A 27,903-nucleotide genomic window follows, 5' to 3' on the forward strand; every position below is an offset into this window, starting at 1 on the left:
TTGTGTTATCTTTGGCCTCCCTATTAATAACAAAACCAACTTGGTCTCCGTGTATCAAAGAAGGCATAATGGGTCCTAATCTATTTGCAAGTATCTTGGCAAAGATCTTTGAATCGTTATTTAGCAAGGAGATTGGTCGATAGTTCATAACCATATCTGTTGATTTCCCAGGTTTGGGCAATAATACTATTGTGGCCTCTAATGATTGTTGTAAGAAGGGAGTGGCCTCATTTATAACATTATACAGTCTACATAACTGGGGGGCAATTATGGGTTGAAAGCTTTTGTAGTACAAATTAGTGAAGCCATCCGGCCCTGGAGCTTTACCATTAGGTAAATGTTTGATGACATTAATAACTTCTTCAACTTGAATTGGGCTATCTAATTGTTCTTGTTGTTCTTTTGATAAGGTGGGGATCTGTATGCTATCTAAATATCTCTTAATATGGGAGCTAAAGGAGTCATCGCGTCTAGTGACTATGGGGTCAGAGTCTTTCAAATTATACAAACCTTCGAAGTATTCTCGAAATGCGTTAGCTATAGAAGTGGTATTAGAACATGTGGAGCCTTTTGCATTTTTAATTGACATAATAAAAGATCTATTTGTTCTTCTACGTAATTTCCTAGCTAAGAATCTCCCGCTCTTATTGTCGCTGTCAAAATATACTTGTTTAAGTCGGAGGGCATTTTTTTTATATCTATGTAGGAGTTGAGAGTTCATTTCCTGTCTTTTGTTACAGAGTTCGGTATACACAGGTTCATCCCCCGGGTTCTGTCTGTGTTGGGACTCCAAATCAGTAATTTGTTGTAATGTTGTTTCTAATCTAGCTTTTTGTTGTTTAACTTGAAAGCTTTTATGGCTAATACATTCTCCCCTAATGACACTTTTATGTGCTTCCCACACAACTCTTTCGTCCATTTGTGGAGATGAGTTTAGTTCAAAATATTCAGCTAGAGATTTCCCCAATTTTTCATTTATTAGTGTGTCTTCTATTAGGGAGGATTCAAATTTCCAATTAAATATTTTTTGAGAGATGTTAGGCCAATGTAGACTACAGCTCATAAAAGAATGATCTGACCATGTGCATGTTAGAATCTTGCTTTGTGCTATATAGGAGAAACTAGAGACATCCATGAACAGATAGTCTATCCTAGAGTATAATTTGTGTGGGGCAGAATAGAATGTATAGTCTCTTGTATGCGGGTTTAGAGATCTCCACACGTCATGTACTGCTAAGTCCCTCATGTTCTGTTTTATTGCTGCGATTCGTTTGGATGGGATAGACGAAGATTGTGTAGAGCAGTCAATATGTGGGTTGAGTGGTGTATTGAAGTCACCTCCAATGATCAAAGCTCCCTTTGCATTGTCAAGTAGTCTGTTTGTTATCGTCTTAAAGAAGAGATGTTGTTGTGTGTTTGGAGCATATATACAAACTAAAGTTACAAGCTTTCCATACAGTTTACCCGTTACTGCTATAAATCTACCCTCTTTATCTTTGTGGGTAAAAAGCTCCTGAAAAGGAATATTGCTTTTAATCAGAATCCCAACCCCGTTTGTTTTTGTAGTATTGGAAGAATAAAAGCATTGGCCAAATTTAAATTTATAGGTTTGTGGTTCCCTACCTCTTTTGAAATGCGTCTCTTGAAGCATGACTATATCACTCCTATGTTGTTTAAAGTCAGAGAGAGTTGAATTTCTTTTGAAGGGAGAGTTTAGACCTTTGGTGTTAATGGATATTATCCGGAGTTGGTTTATTTGTTTATCTGTCATAGGAAAAGTTGGGTGGGTGTAAGATTCTTTTTTTACAAGATGCAGTACTCTTGTTTGAGGTACTGTTCTGAAAGCTATAGATTAACAAGTAATGACAATCAAAGGGTGAGAGAAGAGTGAAAGAAAGAAGAGTAAAAGATAGAAAGAGTTCGACAAAGTGAGAAGAAGGATACATATATAGTTTGTAGAGACAGGGGTTGGGTACCAGAGATTCCACTATTAAGAAGTGGAGTTAAGAGAAGACAATCTAAAAGAGTCTTCAAAAAAAAAGGACAAAGGTTAGTGCTAAGTCAGTCCTATCTATATGATACAAATACATCAACCAACAAAATGCACATTTCTAGCTAAACTGCAAAATATTAAATTTCTATCCGTAAAGACTTGGCTAATTCACGCTTAAAGTGCTCTATTGCAACTCTCGAATGTTCAGGGCAAAATTATATTCTACCTTAATGACACTACTATTGTGTCTTGATTAATAGGTGTTAGGTGTTAGATAAGGTATCAAAGCCTGAAGACATTTCTGCTAGTTTTTGTTCATAGAATATGCAGCATGTGTCTAGAAGAAAAAGAGCATAATATATAACAACCAAAGAACCATCAAATAACATAGTTAACATAGCGAACAATAACAGTAAACATAACATTTTCTTTCTTATTTTTTTCTCGTCAGAGAATTACGAAAAGGATATGGACTGCCCAGTTATGGGCAGTTAGTCTTTGTGAGATTCAAGATTAAGACCTTCAAGAAGTCATGTAGGGAAGTTAGGTTTAACAACTGATTCAGAGTTTGTTTGTCTGGGAGGCCTTTTCCTGTATTGAACAATGTTCCATTCAGGTCTCCTGTCTTTCAGGCGAGATGTCATCCCGCTTGTAGCGGGGGTGTTATCTTGTATTGAAGGTGCAGGAATTTCCAGGTTAATGCCTTTGGAAAAAGAGTCCAAGTCCTCCAAAGTTCTGTAGATCCAGGTTTTACCCTCAAGTGATACGATGAGAGCAAATGGATACCCCCAACGGTATCTTATGTTGTGCTTTTGTAAAGTAGTTGTAATAAATTTAGCGTCCTTTCTTTTTTGGAGAGTGATAGGGCTTAAGTCCAGGTAAGCCTGAATCTCCTGGTCTTGATATTTAAGATTAGGGTTATCTCTGAAGAGCTGCCAAATAGTGTCCTTATCTTTAAAGCTAAGGAATTTAATTATCACATCTCGTGGTGGAGCTTGATTTGAAGGTTTTGCTCTCAGAGCTCTGTGAGCTCTCTCTAAAGATAAAGAGGATGTGGTATCTGAGGAGTCCATAAGATGGCGAAAGAGTGATTGTAGATAGTCTTCCAGGTCGGAGGGTTCGATAGACTCTGGTATCCCTCTAATTCTCAAATTATTTCTTCGCCCTCTGTTGTCCAGATCTTCGAGTTTAACATTCAAATCCTGAATTAAAAGGGATTGCTGATCTTGAGATTCTGTAATGTCTTTCATCTCTTGTGTCGTCATATCCAGTGATGACTCTAAATTATCTACTCTGTTGCCGATATCAGTGATATCTTTCTTTAGGTCAGAAATCTCTGTCTTAATCAGATCCTTTAGAGAGTCTATATCATTTTTAGATGGGAGATCATTCAACCTGGTTAGGATTTGTGATAGTTGATCTTGCTGGTGATCCGCCATGATGTCTCCTGACCCTGGCGCTTTGTCAGTATGATTCGAGTTTGTTGGTTCTTGGGATGTGCTTTCTCTATCCTGAGACTGGAAAAAGTCTGTGACTGATTTGAGTGTGGTATGCTGTGATTTCGCAGGTTTATCTGGCTTTGTTTGCCTTCTGGAGGACATTATTAAGATTTCAAGTATAAGGTGTATATCTTCGCTGTAATAACTGTATAAAGACACCAAATGCAGCCCCCGTAGTGAGATTGCACAAACAGAAACTCTAAATAGTTCAGGATATAGTTATACTACACAGAGGGTAAAGCAGCACCTGTTATTCAATTATTGAGTTGCTAGTAGGAAATGGCACATTGCTCCCTGAAGTTATAAGCCAAGTTATAAGACATAACAAGCCATCCCAGCTGTTTCTTCTGAACACACATTCAGTATATTTGAGATATAGGCATATGCATTTGTCATGCTATTTAATGTGTATCTTCATCTCCATATCTGTTTTCCCCCCTCAGAAAAGCGCAGTTTCATGTTTATTTTTGTTTTCTTTTAAAATGAAAAAAGGGAGGAAAATAAGAAAAAAAGCTGTATCCAGACTTTCCTTATACTTGTAACATCAAATCCACAGGTTAGCGACATGTCCTGTATGTTTTGTAGTATGTTAGACTTATAAGTTATGTCCACTTATGATGGCATTATAGTAGTTCTGTGAACCTATATTAAGGAGCAGGTATATGCCGTTAAAATTACTATTTGTGTTAACGTATACTATGGTTAGAGTCTTTGGCATGTGTGTTAGCCCTTGTGCCTAATGAGTAGTAGCATTTCGAGTACCCACTTTAATAATACCTGGTCCTGTTGCAGTCGTATGCTGCCTGAACCTCGTGGGGAAAATCCAAGATGGCGACCGCTATCTCCTGAACACTGTGAGCCTCTTCGGATGTTTGCGGTCTGTTCAGGACATATTTGTTATCCTAAGTGCGGCGGTTCTGTTCCTCATGTGTTCCGACACCTCTAGGTGCCTGTATTTTATCCACAACTAGATATAAGTGTGCAAGACAAACTCCGGTCCCACAGAGCAACCTCACTGAGCGGCCATGTCCCAGCGTGGCCAGACTCCGCCCCCCAAATTTGACTTTATTTTAATAACTATTTAATAACTATTCTACCTAGTTAAAATAAATACAAAGTTGCCTGAAAAATAAAAAATAAACTCTAAACTAGCTACAATGTAATTATTAGGTATATTGTAGCTAGCTTAGGGTTTATTTTATAATTAAGTATTTAGTTTTAAATAGGATTAATTTAGTTAATTATAGTAATTTTATTTAGATTTTTTAAATTATATTTAAGTTAGGGGGGTGTTAGGGTTAGAGATAGATTTAGGGGTTAATACATTTAATATAGTGGCGGCAACGTTGGTGGCGGCAGATTAGGGGTTAATAAATGTAGGTAGGTGGTGGCGATGTTAGGGACGGATGATTATGGGTTAATAAAATGTAACTAGTATTTGCGATGCAGGAGTACAGCGGTTTAAGGGTTAATATATTTATTATAGTGGCTGCGATCTCCGGTTCGGCAGATTAGGGGTTTAAAAATGTATTATAGTGTTTGCGAGTTGGGGGGCCTCGTTTTAAGGGTTAATAGGTAGTTTATGGGTGTTAGTGTACTTTTTAGCACTTTAGTTAAGAGTTTTATGTTATGGAGTTAGCCCATAAAACTCTTAACTACTGACTTTTAAATGCGGTATCAGTCTTGACAGGAGAGGCTGTCCTGCTCACTTTTAGGAAGACTCATAATACCGGCGTTAGGAAAATCCCATTGAAAATATAGGATACGCAATTGACGTAAGTGAATTTGCGGTATTTTAGAGTTGCACCAAAAAAGTGAGCGATACACCTGTACCTGCAAGGCTCGTAATATCAGCGGGCGTTAAAAAGCAGCATTGGGACCTCTCAACGCTGCTTTTTAGCCCTAACGCAAGACTCGTAATCTAGCCGTATAATAGTTACATTGTAGCTAGCTTAGGGTTTATTTTTATTTTACAGGCAAGTTTGCATTTATTTTAACTAGGTAGAATAGTTATTAAATAGTTATTAAGTATTTAATAACTACCTAGTTAAAATATATACAAAAGTACCTGTAAAATAAAACCTAACCTAAGTTACAATAACACCTAACCCTACAATTAAATACAATTAAATAAATTACATACAATTAACTAAATTATATACAATTATCTAAAGTACAAAAAAAACCTACTAAATTACAGAAAATAATAAATAAATTACAGAAATTTAAACTAATTACACCTAATCTAATAGCCCTATCAAAATAAAAAAGCCCCCCCCAAAATAAAAAAACCCTAGCCTAAACTAAACTATCAATAGCCCTTAAAAGGGCCTTTTGCGGGGCATTGCCCCAAAGTAATCAGCTCTTTTACCTGTAAAAAAAAATACAAACAACCCCCCCAACAGTAAAACCCACCACCCACACAACCAACCCCCCCAAAAAAAATACTAACTAAAAAAACCTAAGCTCCCCATTGCCCTGAAAATGGCATTTGGATGGGCATTGCCCTTAAAAGGGCAGTTAGCTCTTTTGCAGACCCAAAGCCCTAACCTAAAAATAAAACCCACCCAATACACCCTTAAAAAAAACCTAACACTAACCCCCTGAAGATCGACTTACCGGGAGACATCTTCATCCAACCCGGGCAAAAGTGGTCTTCCAGACGGGCAGAAGTCTTCATCCAAGCCGGGCAGAAGTGATCCTCCAGATGGGCAGAAGTCTTCATCCAAGCCGGGCAGAGGTGGTCCTCCAGATGGCAGAATTCTTCATCCAGACGGCCTCTTCTATCATCATCCATCCGGCGCAGAGCGGGTCCATCTTCAAGACATCCGACGTGGAGCATCCTCTTCGGCCAACGACTACCCGACGAATGAAGGTTCCTTTAAGTGACGTCATCCAAGATGGTGTCCCTTAGATTCTGATTGGCTGATAGAATTCTATCAGCCAATCGGAATTAAGGTTGAAAAAATCCTAACCTAAAAATAAAACCCACCCAATACACCCTTAAAAAAACCTAACACTAACCCCCTGAAGATCGACTTACCAGGAGACGTCTTCATCCAAGCTGGGCAAAAGTGGTCTTCCAAACGGGCAGAAGTCTTCATCCAAGCCGGGCAGAAGTGGTCCTCCAGATGGGCAGAAGTCTTCATCCAAGCCGGGCAGAAGTGGTCCTCCAGACGGCAGAATTCTTTATCCAGACGGCCTCTTCTATCTTCATCCATCCGGCGCAGAGCGGGTCCATCTTCAAGACATCCGACGTGGAGCATCCTCTTCGGCCAACGACTACCCGACGAATGAAGGTTCCTTTAAGTGACGTCATCCAAGATGGTGTCCCTTAGATTCTGATTGGCTGATAAAATTCTATCAGCCAATCGGAATTAAGGTTGAAAAAGTCCTATTGGCTGATGCAATCAGTGAATAGGATTGAACTTCAATCCTATTGGCTGATTGGAACAGCCAATAGAATGCGAGCTCAATCCTATTGGCTGTTCCAATCAGCCAATAGGATTGATAGAATTCTATCAGCCAATCGGAATCTAAGGGACGCCATCTTGGATGATGTCACTTAAAGGAACCTTCATTTGATGGGTAGTCGTCGACCAAAGAGGATGCTCCGCGTCGGATGTCTTGAAGATGGACCCGCTCCGTGCCGGATGGATGAAGATAGAAGATGCCGTCTGAATGAAGACTTCTGCCATCTGGAGGACCACTTCTGCCTGCTTGGATGAAGACTTCTGCCCGTCTGGAGGACCACTTCTGCCCAGCTTGGATGAAGACGTCTCCTGGTAAGTCGATCTTCAGGGGGTTAGTGTTAGGTTTTTTTAAGGGTGTATTGGGTGGGTTTTATTTTTAGGTTAGGGCTTTGGGCCTGCAAAAGAGCTAACTGCCCTTTTAAGGGCAATGCCCATCCAAATGCCCTTTTCAGGGAAATGGGGAGCATAGGTTTTTTTAGTTAGTATTTTTTTGGGGGGTTGGTTGTGTGGGTGGTGGGTTTTACTGTTGGGGGGGTTGTTGTATTTTTCTTTCCAGGTGAAAGAGCTGATTACTTTGGGGCAATTCCCCACAAAAGGCCTTTTAAGGGCTATTGATAGTTTAGTTTAGGCAAGGGTTTTTTTTTATTTGGGGGGGGGGGTTTATTTTGATAGGGCTATTAGATTAGGTGTAATTAGTTTAAATTTCTGTAATTTGTTTATTATTTTCTGTAATGTAGTGGGGTTTTTTTTTGTACTTTAGATAATTGTATGTAATTTATTTAATTGTATTTAATTGTAGGGTTAGGTTAGGTGTTATTGTAACTTAGGTTAGGTTATATTTTACAGGTATATATGTATTTATTTTAGCTAGGTAGTTATTAAATAGTTAATAACTATTTAACAACTATTCTACCTAGTTAAAATAAATACAAACTTGCCTGTAAAATAAAAATAAACCCTAAGCTAGATAAAATGTAACTATTAGTTATATTGTAGCTATCTTAGGGTTTATATTATAGGTAGTATTTAGTTTTAAATATGAATAATGTAGGTAATGATAGTAATTGAATTTATATTTATTTAAATTCGATTTAAGTTAGGGAATGTTAGGGTTAGACTTAGGTTTAGGGGTTAATAAATTTAATATAGTGGCGGCGACATTGGCGATGGCAGATTAGGGGTTAATAAGTGTTATGTAGGTGGCGGCTGTGTAGGGGGCAGATTAGGGGTTAATAACATAATGTAGGTGGAGGCGGTGTAGGGGGCGGCAGAGTAGGGGTTAATAAGTATAATGTAGGTAGCGGTGGGCTCCGAGAGCAGCGGTTTAGGGGTGAATAACTTTATTTAGTTGTGGCGGGATCCGGGAGCGGCGGTATAGGGGTTAAACAGTTTAGTATAATGTGGGTGTTTAGTGACAGTATACCAATAAAGCTTGGAAAAAGCCGAAGAGCAGCGAGATCGATGACTGTTAGTTAACAACAGTCCGCTGCTCATCGCCTCGTACTTGGTGCGTGGCTTTTTGACAGCTTTTTTGGTAACCTTGGAGAACGTATTCAGGTCCGCGGCAGCAATGTTAGGCGATCTTAGGCGAGCGTATTGGTGCCGGCGAATGCAAGTAAGTTGACGGCTTGATAAGTAGATGTCAAACTGTCTGTCTCATTCATGGAATACAAAGCTGATTGGTCGCAGGAAGGGGAGGATCCTGTAGTTTCAGGTTTTGCTTTGTCTAGCACTTATTTAAAGAGCCAGTATTGTTGGGGAGGGCTGTTAGGTTGATCAAATGTAATTGGCTTTCATGTCCCTTTAAATGTAGGTTATATCATTCTTGCATAAGTATCTTTTCATTCAGCAGAAATGCACCCCGGCACATACTATGGCTGAATGATAGTTCTGTTAAAGCTGAGTTTTTGTTTAAAATACAATTTTTATTTTTTATAATTCTACTAACTCAGGCCTGCAGGACCAATTTGACTAAAATTGGTATTTAAGAAGTAAATTTTTAATCACCACAAAAGCCAAATAAATCAATTTTATTTGGTGTTTGAGATATTTCAGGTAGGAACAAATTCTATTTTTAGTTTTTTTCCCCCATAGGTTTGTCATTTAAATAATTAGGCTGTACTACAGTCTAAAATTATTATGAACATCTTCGATGCTCTAAATGGGTTTTGTGACCTTTTTTTGTGGTGACTGTTTCAAACAAAGATTATAAATTGCAGGGACAACAAAGCAATATAATATTAAATAAAAAATAAAGTGTGTGCTTAACTATATCTAAAATATAAATTCTTGCTATATTACAAAAAGGAAATAAATGTGTATATACTTAATGCTTCAAATTTTATATATTTAGTAGCATTTTTCTAAAATATTTATTTTATTAGAAGCTATGATATCCTTTACTTTATGACAACATTAAATACACTTGGTACTTATATATATATCTATATTTTGCCTGCAGCTCTGTAAGAAATACGGCCCGGTATTTACTATTTGGAAACTGACAGAACCCATGGTGGTTCTCTGTGGATATGAGGTGGTGAAGGATGCCCTGGTTAGTCACGGCGAGCAGTTTAGCGGACGCCCATTGTTGCCTGTGACACATGTAGCCTCTAAAGGATTTGGTAAGAACATCAAATTGCTTTTGTACTCCTAACAGTAGTCTAAGAATACACACAGTAAAATCCCTGGAAATAGGTTGGCAGTAAATACACCACCTGGAGCTTTATTAACTGCGTGGTACAAGATGAAGTTGCGCGATCCAGTGGCATGGCTGAGTGGTCCATTGGCAGAGATGTGTATCTCTGGGTGGGAATGAGGTGCTCTCTGGTTACACTTTGTGAAAACTGAACATAAACAGGGTGTGAAAAGTGTTGTCCTGGAGAATGTGCGGCAATGCAGTGTAGGAACTCAGTATAGGTATGCATGTATATATGACTGGTAACATTTTGTCTCAGATTATTAAAGGGATAGTCTAGCAAAAAATAAACGTTCATGATTCAGATAGAGCATCAATTTTAAGCAACTTTCTAATTTACTCTTATTATCAATTTATTTGTTCTCTTGGTATCTTTACTTGAAAAGCAACAATATAAGCTTAGAAGCCGGCCTATTTTTGGTTCAGCACCTGGGTAGCACTTACTGATTGGTGGCTAAATGTAGCCAGCAATCAGCAAATGCTACCCAGGTGCTGAACCAAAAATGAGCCAGCTACTAAGGCTTTTTCAAATAAAGATACCAAGAGAACAAAGAAAAATTGATTATAGGAGTAAATTAGAAAGTTGCTTAAAATTGTATGCTCTATCTGAATCATAAAAGTTTAATTTTGACTACACTATCCCTTTAAAGGGACATTGAAATGCAAAAAATAAAATGCTTTAATTCCTCAGTTAAAATCTCACTCAGGATCCACAACACAATGCAGCACCAGAGTAAGACACATCCAGGGATTTGCAACTGCAAGTCACTTCTAATTGCCCTACTGGGGACACATATATACAAATTAGATGCCCTAATAAAAAAGGTCATCTTTTTATATGAAAATGTCCATTTAAGCCCTTACAATACTAAGGATTTAATCCCATAAATAAAAAGAATAGCTACAATGATTTCTATACATAATGAACTCCCAAACATCTCACATAATACAGGACTTTCATAGTTTAGGAGTTCTGCTTCGCTATCTCCCTACCACAGCTGGCACTAAAAGGGACAGTGTACACCACAACAAATATTGGCTATTTAAATAAAGCTTTGAGTATAGATAAAGTTTGCCACATACAGTACATGCATTAGCTATTTTTCTGCTAAAGCTGCTAAAAAATAAGATAGAAACTTGCCATACTTTCACTGCATATAGAGAGCTAGGGTTTTCTCCTCACTCCCTAACTAGCGTGTTTACAGGGAGGAAGTCATCATCTGACAACCTAGGTTTCTCATGCTGAAGCTCTCTGTGTAATGTGGCTGTGTGTTTTTTTGCACAAATCTGTAGAGCTGTAAACATCCACAAAGCAATCTAAACTTACTCTGCTGTTTTTACCAGCTTTAGCAACAAAATAGCTAAGCATGTATCAGGCAAATATTTGTTTTGGTGTACACTGTCCATTTAAAGGTAAATAAATGTTCTAGTTTTCAAAGTAAAATTAAGGGCTGAGCAGACTCCGCCCATGCTAAACCTTGTTCATGGCCGACCAACACTCACAACCCACACCACTACCAGGAACCTGCTAACATAGCTTTCCCAATTTCACCCACTAGTCTGCCTAACACAGCTTAGGAGGGACATATAACTTTTATCCTGCTATTAATACAGAAATACAAACCTACTATTGCTAAATAATTTCAAGCATATATAATGCAATGACATAACACCAAGACCTTCAGTGCCCCATAGGCCAGAGATAATAAAACTACATAGAACATATTAAAAGATATGTATATATTTATACACACACATACAGAAAGAAAAGTGCTCTCTCAGGAAAAAACGTCAGCTCAATAACTTGTTAGCTTGCTGTTTGGCGATTTCCTTCCTGGGAGCAGCATCTTTTAGCCTAATAATGCTTTTCACAGAGAAGAACTTTCTTGAAGTATATCAGTCTAACCTAGCCTAGTAAGGTCAGTCCAGCCCTGAAATACCAGGCAATCCCTCTCTGAACATGAAATCTGGCAAACCTAGACAATAGTAGCAAAATTAGGGATAAACCTGCGATAATACCCTTTTATCCCCAGAAATGCCCTTACTTGTCTCTTAGTCACAGGATGTGGCCAACCTGAAATAGCTTCAACTTTACTCTGTTGTGGGTTAATATATTGCCTCTTCAAATCCTAGAGCACATTTTTAAGGGTTGGCAGTTAGCCCTGCAGCCTTTAATGCATCCACAACAGCCTGAACACAGGAAGATGTGCTTCCCAGTCCGCACTGTGAATTACCACATCAGCCAGATGGATATGCTCTATAAGGCCTAAGTATTTTATCCATCATACACTAAAAGGTGGCTGGGGCACCATGCAACCCAAATGACAACACTTTATATTGAAGTAGGCCCTCAGGTGTAGAAAAGGCTGTTTTCTCTTTTGCTCTATCGGTCAGTGGGACCTGCCAATAACCTTTAGTCAGATCTAAGGTGCTTAGAAACCAAGATCTACCCAATCTCTCTATTAGATTGTTCACTCGAGGCATAGGGTAAGCGTCAAATTTAGAAATGTCATTCAACTTGTGAAAATCATTACAAAATCTTATTTCCCCATTTGGATTAGGCACCAAAACAATTGGGTTGCCCTAATCAAAGCATCTCTTTAACCTCTGCACTAAGTGCCTCTCTCTTTGCCTCAGGTATTCGGTATGGCTTCAAATGAATTATTTTCACAGGTTCTGTAATTATATCATGCATGATTACACTTGTTCTTCCTGGTATTGGTGAGAAAACATCTCTTTTGTTAGACACAAATTCTCTGACTTCCTGCTTCTGACGGGGAGCAAGCGTCTTTGCTATATATACATCTCAGGGTTTTTCTCAACTGTAGCATAAGTAAATGTATCTTTTAATATCGGTAAGACCACGGTTTAAGTAAATTTATGTGATAGATATGTTCTGGCTTCCTTCTACCAGGCTGACTCACTTTATAGTTGCTATTATTGACCTGTTCAATAATCTCATACAGCCCTTGCCAACTTGCCAGGAATATACTTTCTACTGTAGTGACCAGAACTAGAACTCAATCTCCAGGTTGGAAAACCCTTAGTCTTGCCTTCCTATTTTAACTGGCTTCCTGAGCTCTCTGTGCTTTCTGCATATTTTCCCTTATAGCTTCCATTCTTTCTTGCATTTATGCTACATGCTCTATAACACTACGGTGATGTGTATTTTCCTGCTTCCATGTTTCTTTCACAATATCAAGAATACCCCTGAGATGCCTACCGTATAACAATGCAAAAGGTAAAAACCCTGTAGAAGCTTGGGGCACTTCCCTAATGGAAAACATAAAATATGGTAGCAAACAATTCCAGTTCTTTCCATACTTGTCTACCACTTTACATATCATGTTTTTTAGACTTTTATAAAACCTCTTAACCAGTCCATCAGTTTTGGGGTGATACACAGATGTTTTTAGTTGTTTAATTTTGAGAAGTTTACATAACTCTTTCAATTTTGGACGTAAAAGGGGTTCCCTGATCAGTAATGATCTCCTTTGGTATGCCCACCCTGCTGAACATCATCATTAACTCCTTAGCAATATTCTTAGAGGAGATATTCCATAAAGGAACTGCCTCAGGATAGCGGATCGCATAGTCCAACACAACTAAAATATATTTATGCCCCCTAGCAGACTTTAGTAAAGGCCCTACCAAATTCATTGCTAGTCACTCAAAAGGAACCTATATAACAGGAATAAGTATTCGTGGATTGCGGTAACCTTTAAATGAAGCCTTTAACTGACATTTTGGGCAGAATTTATAAAATCTCTCTATTGAAATGAAAATACCAGGCCAATAAAATTGTGAAAGAACTCTTTCTCTGGTCATTTCAATACCCCAACAGCACATGACTATGGACTAGTTTCAAAATGGTATTTCTATAAGACTTGGGAACCAATAATTGCTCCACCTCTTCAACCCCTTTCTTTTCTATTCTATAAAGCAGGTTATTTTTCACCCTAAAATAAGGATAACATAACTATTTTTCAGGATCTATGACAGTTGGGTCCTCCCATTGGGAAGCTTGGAAATTACCATAATTAATTCCTAGATCATCAAACTCTATATCTTCTCTACTCTGCCTCAGTAATGGGGTTATGCCTCATTGCCCAGACACAGAAGAAGTGCCTCCTGATCAGTGTATGGCTCCCAATCAATAGTGGAGAATGGAAAAATGGTTTCTATTCCCTGTACCTCCTGTACCTTCCCAGGATAAATTCCATGACTTACTGAAGGTTTCTCCTATACTTGACAAAAGTGAGGAAAGTCTCTCCCCAATACCATATCATAGGGTAATACAGGCACTGCCCCTACGCAACACTTAATCGTACTAATATCTGTGATAACTGCAACCTCAGCTGTAGGGTATGAGTGTGTGTCCCCATATAGACAGACAATATTAATCTTTGATTTATATCTAATTTCTCTGGTTGGAGCAAAACATTTTTTACCAATGTAACCTCACTCCCTGAATCAAGGAGCGCTTGTACGCTCTTCGCCTCCACATTCATAGATCTTAAATGACAAATACATATAGCACTGGATACAAAAGACATTTTGGTGCAGGTTAACATTGTACTATGATTGTCCCTTGCACCCATATTACATTGCATAGGCTCCTCCCCCTGTGTACAGTTACGTGCAATATGCCCTAACTCTTGGCAATTAAAACACCTTATTTGTTCATCAGCTTGGCCTCTTAGCCATAACGGTTCCCTAGGGAGCCAATCCCCACCATAGTCATATTATCCTTGATTATGTAAAGGCAGTTCTGTTCTTTTGTTTTTCCGTTGTTTTTTTTTATCAAGCAGCTTCAATTTAGGTTGAGGATCATTACTGTGCAATTCCTTAGCAGTGAAATATTTCTCAACCAGACTCATCATTTCTTCTGGGTCTTTAGGATTCCCTTGACTGACCCACTGTCAAAGTCCAGTTGGCAGATTCCTGAGAGAACGATCCATAACAACCATTTCTATAACTTTTGTTGCTGAATTAGGCTGCAACCATTTCTGAGCAAGTCCCAGCAGTTCCTACATTTGTGCTTTTCTTGATTTTCCCATCTAAAACACCCAATTGTTAAATCTGTGGGCGCGAATTGCAGTTGTTACTCCCAAGTGTGTTAGAATTTCAGTTTGCAGTTTCATATAATTTTGAGCCTGGCTGTGAGACAAATCTTCATATGCTTTCTGGACTTCACCACTAAGACATGGTGCGAGTAGCCCTGCCCACTGTTCACGTGGCCACTTTTCCCTAGCAGCAATCCTCTCAAACGTTGTGAGGTAAACCTCAATATCATCCGTCTCTGACAACTTATGCAGAAAGTTGTTTGCTCAGATATAGCACCCCCTATAAACAGTGGGGGTAGCTGCAAATGACTGAAGAACTTGCTGTAATACATTAAGAGTGTAGCTCTATCCTCTAGTTGGGCATCCATTATGCTGCCAACTTCTGCAGTCAAGAAGCGAATTGTCTCTTGTTGAACAGCAGTAGCTTGCACCAAAGCTTTCACCAGAACCTCCATTTTGTAAAACTTCTCCGCTTAGAAGTAACAGGTAACGCCAAGGCAGGAATATGTCTTAAAGGCACAGTGTCACTTTTGCTTATAACAGTTAATAGCAAAAAAAATGCTTAGTGCAGTTTACAGAAAACTTTTATACCCACAGACCATAGTTGTGCTATGCCCACATTAGCCACCATATTGTGATCCAGCACCCACTCCTAATGAAATAGCAAGGAAATAGCATGGTCCTCTAGGGTATAAGCGACAAAGCCATGATACATTTAAACAGTCGTTTTTATTTTCACTGTCGAAGTGCAGATTACGGCAATGTGTGCTTATAACAATAAATCACCAAAAATACAGCAGCTTCATTCATAGCCACATTTTACACAATGCATTTCCCTTGGGTTTAGAAATGAAATACATATTTCAACAATGTAGGAGAATCATAAACCTGGTCACTCGCAATTCCCTTTTCTCTGTCACAGTACATATAATGTCTATATATGTGTACATATGTATGCATGTATTTATATGTCTATATATGTGTACATATGTATGTATGTATTTATATATCTATATATGTGTACATATGTATGCATGTATTTATATATCTATATATGTGTACATATGTATGCATGTATTTATATGTCTATATATGTGTACATATGTATGCATGTATTTATATGTCAATATATGTGTACATATGTATGCATGTATTTATATGTCTATATATGTGTACATATGTATACATGTATTTATATGTCTATATATGTGTATATATGTATGCATGTATTTATATGTCTATATATGTGTACATATGTATGCATGTATTTATATGTTTTTTATATGTATTTACACTCATATACTATAAACACATAAATACATCTGTATACATATATAGACATATAAATACATGCATACATATGTACACATATATAGACATATAAATACATGCATACATATGTACACATATATAGACATATAAATACATGCATACATATGTGCACATATATAGACATATAAATACATGCATACATATGTGCACATATATAGACATATAAATACATGCATACATATGTACACATATATAGACATATAAATAAGTGCATTGGAACCCTTTGCAGTTAAGTAGATGAAAACATGTAAAAACATATTTATGCAATATTCATATTTAAAGGGAAACAACAGACTGTACACAGATGGCTACAAGAGCCAAACAGGTACCTGTAGGAGGCGCCAAGTGATTAATAAAAGTGTCAAGGTCACCGAAATAGAAAAAATATAAATCCCTTGATAAGGGTGTACAAAAAGCCACAATTTACCAATTTGCAAAAATGTGCAATCTTCTCAAAATTCCCAAAATTAGTTTGGCATATATATCTTATAACAACAAATATAATTCTAAAATATATGATATATATCTAGACAAATATGTTAGTGAGCATAAAGATATATATATAAGATGTATGACCAGACATATGTTGGTAAATAAAATTATATGCAATCTCTAACAAACATATATGATTACATAAGGAAAGTCCCAATATAAACCAAAGTGGTATAGTCCAGGTGAGAAACCTTGTGCAGATTCCAGATAAAATCCAGGGCTATTGGCAGCTCCTATAGGGTGTCGCGCCACAACACAAGAGATGATGATCTATAATGGATAAAATAGAGGGCGCCACATAGTGCAAATCAGCCTGTATTACAGAGAATAAGTAGGAGAGCAGTGATAAACCTACTCACGTGGTAAAAAGCACCAATGTGCAGTGTAAGCAGTCTGGAACCACATTGTCATCCGGTAGACCCAACGGTAATGCAGGAACAGATGGTATCCTCGTCCCACCAGGGGGAGTCCAAAGATCCTAGGAATGGTGGCCGTAGGTATAGATGGCACTGGAGCCAAAGTAAATGAGAGAGCCTTAACTCAGCTCAGACAGAAGGGTGGCAACTAAACTGCAAGGTAGTAACCTCAACAAGAGAGGTATTGCCAGTAGAAGGTGCAGCAGCAAAAATGAGAGATGAAAATGATTAAAATAACAATTTAAAAATTTATTGGTAAGATAAAAACAACAGCAACGCGTTTCTCAGTGTCCCAGCACTGTTTTATCAGGCTGCCTTTACAATATAAATGTAATATATCAGATAAAAGATTTGTCAGATGAAAGACCTCCATATATAGATAATTCATTCAAATAACACCTACATGCTAGCATATACTAAGCCGGCACCTAAACAGTCCATAGATTACTCTGGGCACTTAGTGTAATCACATGCTCCGGTGTTGTATACAGACATAAACCGTTCCTGTGCTTTCCTTCAATCCGGGCACTAAAGTGTATCCACACGCTCTGGTAGCAGGGAAAGAGTCCGGTCTGGTAATTGTCACAAAGGACTATAGGAACTTCCAGCCAAACAACATAGAAACATAGCATAGGGATGATTACCGCTAGCAAGACTTCACACCGCAAGGCTTACCTTCGCTTGACAGGTGCATAGGGAGAGTGCCAGATGGCTACAAATTACCTCCATGCTTCTTATGATACAGCAATACAATTACCGATGCGGAACTTCACTTGCTAAGCTCGGTACGAATGAACTCCATAAGCAGGTACAGACAGAGCTGCTCCTCCATGTTAACGTACTCCAGGCTGAAAATTACAATCCACACATTACGCGTTTCGCCCCTCCCCCTTCTGGGCTGGACTTGAGGCTTTGTCAGATGTATGATGATGCCACATTCCATGGTGCTTAAATACAATTTTGTTACAATAAGAGGCATCCCTTGTTGCTTAATACATTGTCCCGTTTTGGCCTTAATGAAAAAATTGAATATGCCTGCTTTTTGTGAATCTTGAAGTATAATATCTTTATAATGTCAAGTATTTGATATGTACATTGTGGAATAATTTATATGTGTCTTTTGTATGTACAGGCCTCATATTTGTATCGAATTTATTTTAAGCGTGTTTATATACATTATTATGCTGCTATGAATCATACACTATCAAAATAGCCCATAATTGGTGTCAACCCCACTGTGCCTTTATATTGTATGTACATATATGTAACCTGAAGTACCTGATAAAAGATACCTAATTGCGTAATGTCCCTTTAAAGCAACAAGGGATGCCTCTTATTGTAACAAAATTGTATTTAAGCACCACGGAATGTGGCATCATCATACATATGACGAAGCCTCAAGTCCAGCCCAGAAGGAGGAGGGGCAAAACGCGTAATGTGTGAAATGTAATTTTCAGCGTGGAGTACGCTAACATGGAGGAGCAGCTCTGTCTGTACCTGCTTATGGAGTTCATTCGTACCGAGCTTAGCAAGCTTACAAGCGCAACCCGACGAGCGCAGAAAGCTTACTTCTAGCACAAATAATGCTCGAGTGAGAGCGTTAAATGGCGCTCCCCTTGTAATCTGGCCGTAAATTGGAAAGTTGTTTTGAATTGCATGCTCTATCTGAAACATAAACGTTTCATTTTGACTTTACTGTTGCATTAAATATGAGTATAATACTTTATTTTAATATGTTTTACGAAACTTTTATTTTAGCCCTAACACTTTACTTCAGGTCTCAGGTCACACATAACTTTTAACTTGCAATATCAAAGATATTTATCAAAGTCGCGATCTCCATCGGAAATAAAGGGTGTGTTAGAGGATGCCGGCCACGCAAAACCTTCTCTTGTAAATCTGTTTAACCATGAACTTGTAATATCAATTTGCAAGCTACTTTTAGTGCACTTCATCGATATTGATATCAAACCCTGCGCTATCATTAGCGGTCACTTGTAATCGGGTCCAAAGTAAGGGAGAGGCTTAAGGGCACGTGAAAAAGTTTATGTGTTATGTAACGCTTGTGATCCTCTAACATCTTATAATTATATTTTACAGCTTTTATCAGTGCCAACGACCAGCTCTGGCGACAACTTCGGCGCACCAGCTTGACAATACTCAGGAACTGTGGAATGGGGAAAAAACCTATGCAGGATAAAATGCACAAAGAGGTGCAACACTTGATATCGGCTATAACTGACAAGGGAGGTGAGTGCGTTATTTGTGTCTACTGTTTATTCAGTTTAACAAAATAATTTAATGAGACCGCTCTACCCCTACTATGGTCTAGGAGATTGCAAGTGGACCAGATTTTGCAGGAGATTTCTAGAGTAAATTCCGTAAAACCGCTACCGTGAGTATTTCTTGAGGATCTGTGTGCTTGTATTGCAAGTTAAAAGTAAAGTTTTTAACCCTCAAGGGCAAGTTACCAGAGCTGAAAGTTAATTGTGATTCACAGAAACCTTACAGTGGCACATTATACATATGTCAGGCACTAAAATAAAAAAGTATAAAGACCAATTTTCCTTTAAACAAAAAAAACTAATACCATTGATTTTACAACCATGTATGTTATTGTCATCAGATTACATCACAACAAAATGTACTTTCAAACATAGGGGCTGATTTATTAAGGGCGAAATGGCCCTTAATGTACTTCTTTCCGTGCGAGACTTCAGGCTCGTCAGAAACAGGAGTTAAGAAGCAGCAGCCTTGAGACCGCTGCTCCTTAACTCGTCCGCCGCCTCTGAGGCTGTGGACAGCAATCCCCCGATCACATACGATCGTGTTGATTGCCGCGAATCTGCAGGGGTGGTATTGCATAATGATTGGCTTGTGCAATGATAAATGCTGACAGCGTATCTGTCCGCCAGACATATTATAAATCAGCCCCCATAGACTTAATTAATCTAGACCTTTGAATATTAAAGGGAGATTGTACTATGTTTTTTTCCTCCCCTTTAATGTATCTCCAATGATATATGTTTATAAGTGTTTTATATATAACTGTTTCTCTTGTAAGGTGTATCCAGTCCACGGATCATCCATTATTTGTGGGATATTCTCCTTCCCAACAGGAAGCTGCAAGAGGATCACCCACAGCAGAGCTGTCTATATAGCTCCTCCCCTAACTGCCACCCCCGTCATTCTCTTGCAGCTCTCGACAAGGGAAGTAGCTAGAGATATGTGGTGACTTAGTGTAGTTTATCTTCAATCAAAAGTTTGTTATTTTTAAATGGTACCGGAGTTGTACTGTTTTTACCTCAGGCAGAAATTAGCAGAAGAGTTTTGCCTGAGGTTTTTGATGATCTTAGCAGGTTGTAACTAAGATCCACTGCTGTTCTCACACATAACTGAAGAGTATGGGAAAACTTCAGCTGGGGGAACGGCCTGCAGATTTAACTGCCCTGAGGTATGTTCAGTATATTTTTTTCTAGAGAGATGATACGAAGTCTAGAAAATGCTGACAGTGCCTGATATATTTAAGGTAAGCCTGATTGCAGTGATTTAATAACGACTGGCATCATGCTTGCAGTAAAGGGTAATATTCATGTTACTTGCTCTTATGGCTTAGTATGTTAAACGTTTACAGGATTTATAAAGAACGTTTTTTACTAAGGGTGATAAATCTTTATTTTGGGGCCTAGTTTTCCACATGGCTGTTATTTCACTCCTAGGAGTAGTTTTTAAGGCCCTCTGACCTTGAGTGCATGGTGGGAGGGGCCTATTTTCGCGCTCTAATTGCGCAGTAGTTTTTACATTCTGAGAAATCCAGCTTCCTTGAAGGAGTCCCCTGACATATTGGACCTCTGTAAAGGGTTTTTGTGACTACAAAAGTCGTTTTATGGGAAGGTAGGAGCCACAGTAGAGCTGTGGCAGTTTGTTTGTGACTGTTATAAACGGTTTTACCATTTTTTTGCACTATCTCGGGTCCATCTGTCCAAGGGTATGACCTTCCGCAGGCAAGATTGGACAATAGTAACGACAGATGCCAGCCTTTTGGGCTGGGGTGCAGTCTGGAACTCCCTGAAGGCTCAGGGCTCGTGGACTCAGGAGGAGGCACTTCTTCTGATAAACATTCTGGAACTAAGAGCGATATTCAATGCTCTTCAGGCTTGGCCTCAGCTTGCTGCGGTCAGGTTCATCAGATTTCAGTCGGACAATATCACGACTGTAGCTTACATCAACCATCAAGGGGGAACAAGGAGTTCCCTAGCAATGTTGGAGGTTTCAAAGATAATTCTATGGACAGAGGTTCACTCTTGCCTTCTATCAGCTATCCATATCCCAGGAGTAGAGAACTGGGAGGCAGATTTTCTAAGTCGACAGACTTTTCATCCGGGGGAGTGGGAACTCCATCCGGAGGTGTTTGCGCAGTTGATTCAACTTTGGGGCAAGCCAGAACTGGATCTCATGGCGTCTCATCAGAACGCCAAGTTTCCTTGTTACGGATCCAGGTCCAGGGATCCCAAGGCAGCACTGATAGATGCTCTAGCAGCGCCTTGGTCCTTCAACCTGGCTTATGTTTTTCCACCGTTTCCTTTGCTCCCTTGTCTGATTGCCAAGATCAAGCAGGAGAGAGCTTCAGTGATTTTGATAGCACCTGCGTGGCCACGCAGGACTTGGTATGCAGATCTGGTGGACATGTCATCCTTTCCACCATGGACTCTGCCGCTGAGACAGGACCTTCTACTTCAGGGTCCTTTCAACCATCCAAATCTAATTTCTCTGCGTCTGACTGCTTGGAGATTGAATGCTTGATTTTATCAAAGCGTGGTTTCTCCGAGTCGGTCATTGATACCTTAATACAGGCGCGAAAGCCTGTCACCAGGAAAATCTATCATAAGATATGGTGTAAATATCTTCATTGGTGTGAATCCAAGGGTTACTCATGGAGTAAAGTCAGGATTCCTAGGATACTATCCTTTCTCCAAGAAGGATTGGAGAAGGGTTTGTCAGCTAGTTCCTTAAAGGGACAGATTTCTGCTCTGTCTATTCTTTTGCACAAACGTCTGGCTGAGGTTCCAGATGTTCAGGCATTTTGTCAGGCTTTGGTTAGAACAAAACAAGAGAATCCAGCGAGAATCGTTGAAAAAGGAGGTAATTTTATTAATTAAAAATAATGATACAATACACTCAAAAAATCGGGGAAATAGAAAATATGAGTAAAGGTCTTACGCGTTTCGGCTGCAAGAATAGCCTTAGTCATAGACCATATTGTGTATCTGGTTAACATCCCTTTTAAAAGCCTGGTCAATACAATTAAGGATGTTCAGCTGATGAGTATTCGATACCTTACTTAACCCTTTATGGCACTTGGAAAGCAATAATAAGGAAGTGATTCATATTAGAATTTGCAAGTTAGTATCACACATGTATAGAGAGAGGGAAATTAAAGAAATAACAATAACATTTTTTCATTTTGTAGTATATGAAGGTACAGTAATATAGGTCCGAAAAAACCATTATAAACTATTAGGATAATTTCTCTGTGTACTTATATATGTACTTTTTCCTTTATTTCCACAAGCTTTGAAAAACACTAGACCCTAACCTTGAGGAGATAATGTTTATCTTTTAACCAAAATAAATAAATCCTCCTCATGAGAAAATTATTCCAATTTATTATAGTGTGCTAGTTAAGAAATCATTTATAGCTTGGAACTGAGGAAACTCAAAGGAGATATAAATATAAAAAAATATTACTTCCTTGCTTTATGAATGTTTATGTATGAAACTACTGTATTGGGCTACCATTGTGTACTATTTATGTTGCCAATGGTTAATGATATCACCAACTGCATTGAAGCCCTTTGGGCGTCTGGTTTGCAGGGTGAATATCCAAAAAGCCTCTCTATGTAGTAATTTTTGTTGCCTATCACCTCCTCTTGCAGTATGTGTGATACTCTCAATGTCCTGCCATCTAAAACTAAGGACTGATTTATTATGTTGGTGAATGAAATGGTGTACTAAGTCTGATACATCAATATCCTTGTCAATGTTATTGAGGTGCTCCCTAATACGTGAGCGTGCTTCCCTTGTGGAGCACCCCACGTATTGCTTGTCACACTGCGTGCATTCCACCAAATAAATCACAAACATGGTACGACAATTTGTGCAGCTGGATGACAGAAAAATTCTTTGTGTAGCTTTAGATTGAAACCTGTCAGTTACTTTTGCATGACTGCAAGCTATGCAGTTTGAAAAATGACATTTAAAATGACCTTTTACAACCAACCAGCTACTCCCTGTTGTTACAGTTTTTCTAAGTGAGCTAGGGGCCACAATATTACCAATTGTTCGGCCTTTTCTAGGTATACAATTTATACCTTCCGTTACCAAATCCTTGAGACTATCCTCACCGGTTAATACAGGGAGATGTTTTTTTATTATATGACAAATTTCAGCAAATTGTGGACTGAAATTTGTGATAAACTTAGGTTTCTTTTGGTCAAAAATTCTATTTGGAGGTTCTTTGTGATGTAGCATGTTATTCCTATTTAGTCTACTGACTTCTAAGAAAGCTCTATTGATTACTTTACTAGAGTACCCTCTGTCTTTTAACTGGGTTTTCATTACATCTGATTCCTTTACAAAATTTTCCTCTGTTGAACAATTTCGTTTCAACCTTATAAATTGTCCTTTTGCCACCCCAAAACCCGTGTGTTTGGGGTGGCACGATCTAGCATGTAGAATTGTATTTGATGAAATTGGTTTTCTATACAGTGTGGTCTTAACATTCTGGTTTTCCAAAGCACCCATCAAATACAAGTCTAGAATCAAGCCTGTGTTTAAACCTGTTGCTCCGCCATGGAGTTTAAATTTAGTTCTTAAAGTTCTTCAAGGGGTTCCGTTTGAACCTTTGCATTCCATAGATATTAAGCTCTTATCTTGGAAAGTTCTGTTTTTAGTAGCTATCTCCTCGGCTCGAAGAGTTTCGGAGTTATCTGCTTTACAATGTGATTCCCCTTATCTCATTTTCCATGCAGATAAGGTAGTGTTACGTACCAAACCTGGTTTTCTACCTAAGGTGGTATCTAATAAGAATATCAATCAGGAGATTGTTGTTCCGTCACTGTGTCCTAATCCTTCTTCAAAGAAGGAACGTCTATTACACAATCTTGACGTGGTTCGTGCTTTAAAGTTTTATTTACAAGCTACTAAAGATTTTCGTCAAACATCTGCATTGTTTTTTGTCTACTCTGGACAGAGGAGAGGCCAAAAGGCTTCGGCAACTTCTCTTTCTTTTTGGCTAAGAAGTATAATCCGCTTAGCTTATGAGACTGCTGGCTAGCAGCCTCCTGAAAGAATTACAGCTCATTCTACTAGAGCGGTAGCTTCCACATGGGCTTTTAAGAATGAGGCTTCTGTTGAACAGATTTGTAAGGCGGCGACTTGGTCTTCGCTTCATACTTTTTCTAAATTCTACAAATTTGATACTTTTGCTTCTTCGGAGGCTATTTTTGGGAGAAAGGTCTTACAGGCAGTGGTGCCTTCCGTTTAAGCGTCTGCCTTGTCCCTCCCTTCATCCGTGTCCTATAGCTTTGGTATTGGTATCCCACAAGTAATGGATGATCCGTGGACTGGATACACCTTACAAGAGAAAACAAAATTTATGCTTACCTGATAAATGTATTTCTCTTGTGGTGTATCCAGTCCACGGCCCGCCCTGTCATTTTAAGGCAGGTGTTTTTTATTTTTAAACTACAGTCATCACTGCACCCTATAGTTTCTCCTTTCTCTTGCTTGTCTTCGGTCGATTGACTGGGGGTGGCAGTTAAGGGAGGAGCTATATAGACAGCTCTGCTGTGGGTGATACTCTTGCAGCTTCCTGTTGGGAAGGAGAATGTCCCACAAGTAATGGATGATCCGTGGACTGGATACACCACAAGAGAAATACATTTATCAGGTAAGCATAAATTTTGTTTTTATTATCTGCCTGTTTATCTGTCTGTCTCACACCTCAAAACATTTCATAATTTCAAAGAGGGACACCCTTTGGAAAGTGTGTGTACATATACACGTACACTGTATATATAAATGTATAAGTTAGAAGCCTACTAAACCGCCACCCTCGTACCACAAGAGCACTTTGATGGGCAATCATATTCTTGCCTTAGACACACACAAATATAGATAAAGTAGAGACACACACAAATATAGATACAGTAGAGACACACACAAATATAGATACAGTAGAGATACACACAAATATAGATACAGTAGAGACACACACAATTATATATACAGTAGAGAGACAGACAAATATAGATACAGTAGAGACACACACAAATATAGATACAGTAGAGACACACACTCTCCCTCTTGCTGGATTAGTCTGTCTCACAGGCACTGCAACAGCTCCAGCCAGCCCCGCCTGTGGCACACCCAACCCTGCCTGTGGCATATCCAACCCTGTCTGTGGCACACACATCCATGCTCATGTCACACCCAGCCCCATTCATGGCACAGCCATCCACACCCAGCCTCACCCACAGCACAACCAACCCTGCCTGTGACTCACCCAGCCTCACCCACTATGAACCTAGCCCTGCCTGTGACACACCCAACCCGGTCTGTGGCACACCCATCCATACCCGTGTCACACTCTACGCCCCCCACGGCACACCCAACCCTGACTGTGGCACACCCAATCATTTATGTGGCACACCAATCCACACCCATGTCAGACTCAGCCCCACCCATTTCACACCCAACCACACCAAGACATTAATCTGTGGCCACTACACACCCAACCCTACTCATGACACACCCAGCTCCGTCTACAGGACATCCAGCCCCATCCGTGGTACACCCAGCCCGCTTGCTGCACAAAAAGCCCCGTCCATTGCACACCCAGCCCCACCCACCACAACCCAGCCCTGTCCGTGACACACTCACCCCACTCGCTGCACAACCATCCCCACTTGCTGCACACCCAGCCCCGTCCACTGTACAGACCCAGTCTCGTCCATGACACACCTAGCCCCGTCCACTGTACACACCCAGCTCTGTCCATGACACACCCAGCCCCATCCACTGTACACACCCAGCCCCGTCCATGACACACCTAGCCCCATCCACTGTACACAGGGCCGGTGCTACAATTTTTGGCTGCTCCTTAGAATAACATACCTTGCCATTACTGCTTCTTAATAAAATGTTCTAGTGATGTGTTAAACAGCTACAGATAACCATTGTATCAATGATACAGAAAATTGATTTCCGATATCACATCCAACTCTTGACTGTTAATCATAACTATTATAGATTTAATAAATCAGATTAATTGATTGACTTATTCTTCTGTATCTTGTTACAGGGAAGCCCTTCAATCCATACCCCTTCTTGGCATTTGCTACATCCAACGTCATCAGTATGATTTTGTTTGGTAAACGGCATGACTACAAGGACAGGCAGCTGATGGAACTTATCACAAACATTAGACTGCACATAGGGAACTTCCAGGCCTTACTTAATCAGGTACAGTATCTATGTCATTTAGTTATCATTGGATGCATTTGTCAGTGGCCCTTGTGATCTGTTTTACATATGGCAGAGTAGGGAGACTTAAGGAGACCTGTGGGCAGAGTTATTGTGATGCAGAGGCAGATTTTCAGGTGATCTATGAATGAATCTGTGTGTGATGTGTGTCATGGGAAGGAATTTGGCAGTTTAGTTCCTAATTAATCAGTCCTGGGTCATTTATAGGGAAGGCAGTTTGGTGGGTAGGACAGTAGTCTACGTGTTCCGGAAAATGCTTGATGGTTGGGAGCTGCGTAACTTTTAGCGTAAAGCACACAATAATAAAACAAAGACTTGTGCAGTGTTTATAGATCATCTACTTACAACAAACAGAAAATGGTGGTGAAAGAAAGTAAGATGCTTCACACTATGGTGCATTAAATAGGAGCCTTCTCCATCCTCATTCTGTCTTCATAACCTCTACAGTATCATATCCTGGTTTAAACTAGGGAGCTCATTCACTAAAGAATGAAGAGGTGAGTACGTTTTAGTGAATACTCTACATATAATATCATAGAAGCAAAAGAGTCTGTTAGTGAATTTATTACTGACCAGAGATCTGAAGAAACCTTGTCTTAGCCAATGGTTTTGAGCTCTCATTCCTAATGAATAGCGAGTAGATGTATTGTTTTTAACTTAAAGGAACATAATAGTGCATTAATAAAATGCAATAATCTGGCACAGTATTTTCTTATTGCACAAATACTTTCCTCTAACAATTTGTTAACCCCCAGAAAGGGGTTAAACACAGGATTAATGTCCTTCCCTAAATCCGCTGCAAAGATTATCCTAAACAGGACACGACCAGAGAATGTAAGCTTCTTAAAGGGGCATGTGCAAAAAGAAAGTGCTCTAATGTGTGGGCATTTTATTATTGCACTATTGATTATATAAAACTGTGTGTTATATAAAACTGTGTGTAAAGTTACACTTCTCACTAACAGTACTGGTGTTTTCAAATGGTATTGCGCAATCACAACTTATAGGAATAGGGATTTATTGCAATCTGTTTCCATCCGCACCACTGCTCAACCCACCTAATGCATCTTCTATGTTGGCATGATGGACAGACTGGGCAACATTTTCCTATTGTTACAGTATATGGTCACTTTTAAACTTTGGCAATTATTTCTCCACCTTTATCTCATTGTATGTAAGTAGTACTTGTAAAGCACAGCTAATCACCCGTAAATGTCTCAAGGCGCTGCTGTGCTCACTTTATCGATCTCGGAAGGATGAAAGGCTGAGTGGCACTCATCGGGGATCGAACCTGCAACCCTTGGGTTGCTGCAGAGCTCAGCCACAGTGCCTTAGCATGCTGAGCTATCTGTCCGGTCTTTGGGATGGTAGCAGAAAAACATCCATAA

General features: G+C 39.2%; 1 protein-coding gene across 5 annotated transcripts in view; it reads left to right on the forward strand.

Annotated features, from left to right (window-relative positions):
- The window catches only part of LOC128661204 (cytochrome P450 2C20), a 262,287-nt gene that overhangs the window by 181,957 nt on the left and 52,427 nt on the right, over window positions 1-27,903 (forward strand). For all 5 annotated transcript variants that reach the window (XM_053715458.1, XM_053715457.1, XM_053715456.1 and 2 more), the window contains exons 3-5: window positions 9,427-9,589; window positions 19,070-19,219; window positions 26,334-26,494. In XM_053715458.1, the coding sequence (XP_053571433.1) occupies window positions 9,427-9,589; window positions 19,070-19,219; window positions 26,334-26,494 (474 nt within the window). The remainder of the gene's footprint in view (window positions 1-9,426; window positions 9,590-19,069; window positions 19,220-26,333; window positions 26,495-27,903) is intronic.

The sequence above is a fragment of the Bombina bombina genome, chromosome 5 (genome assembly GCF_027579735.1).
Source record: "Bombina bombina isolate aBomBom1 chromosome 5, aBomBom1.pri, whole genome shotgun sequence".
NCBI classification, from domain to species: domain Eukaryota; kingdom Metazoa; phylum Chordata; class Amphibia; order Anura; family Bombinatoridae; genus Bombina; species Bombina bombina.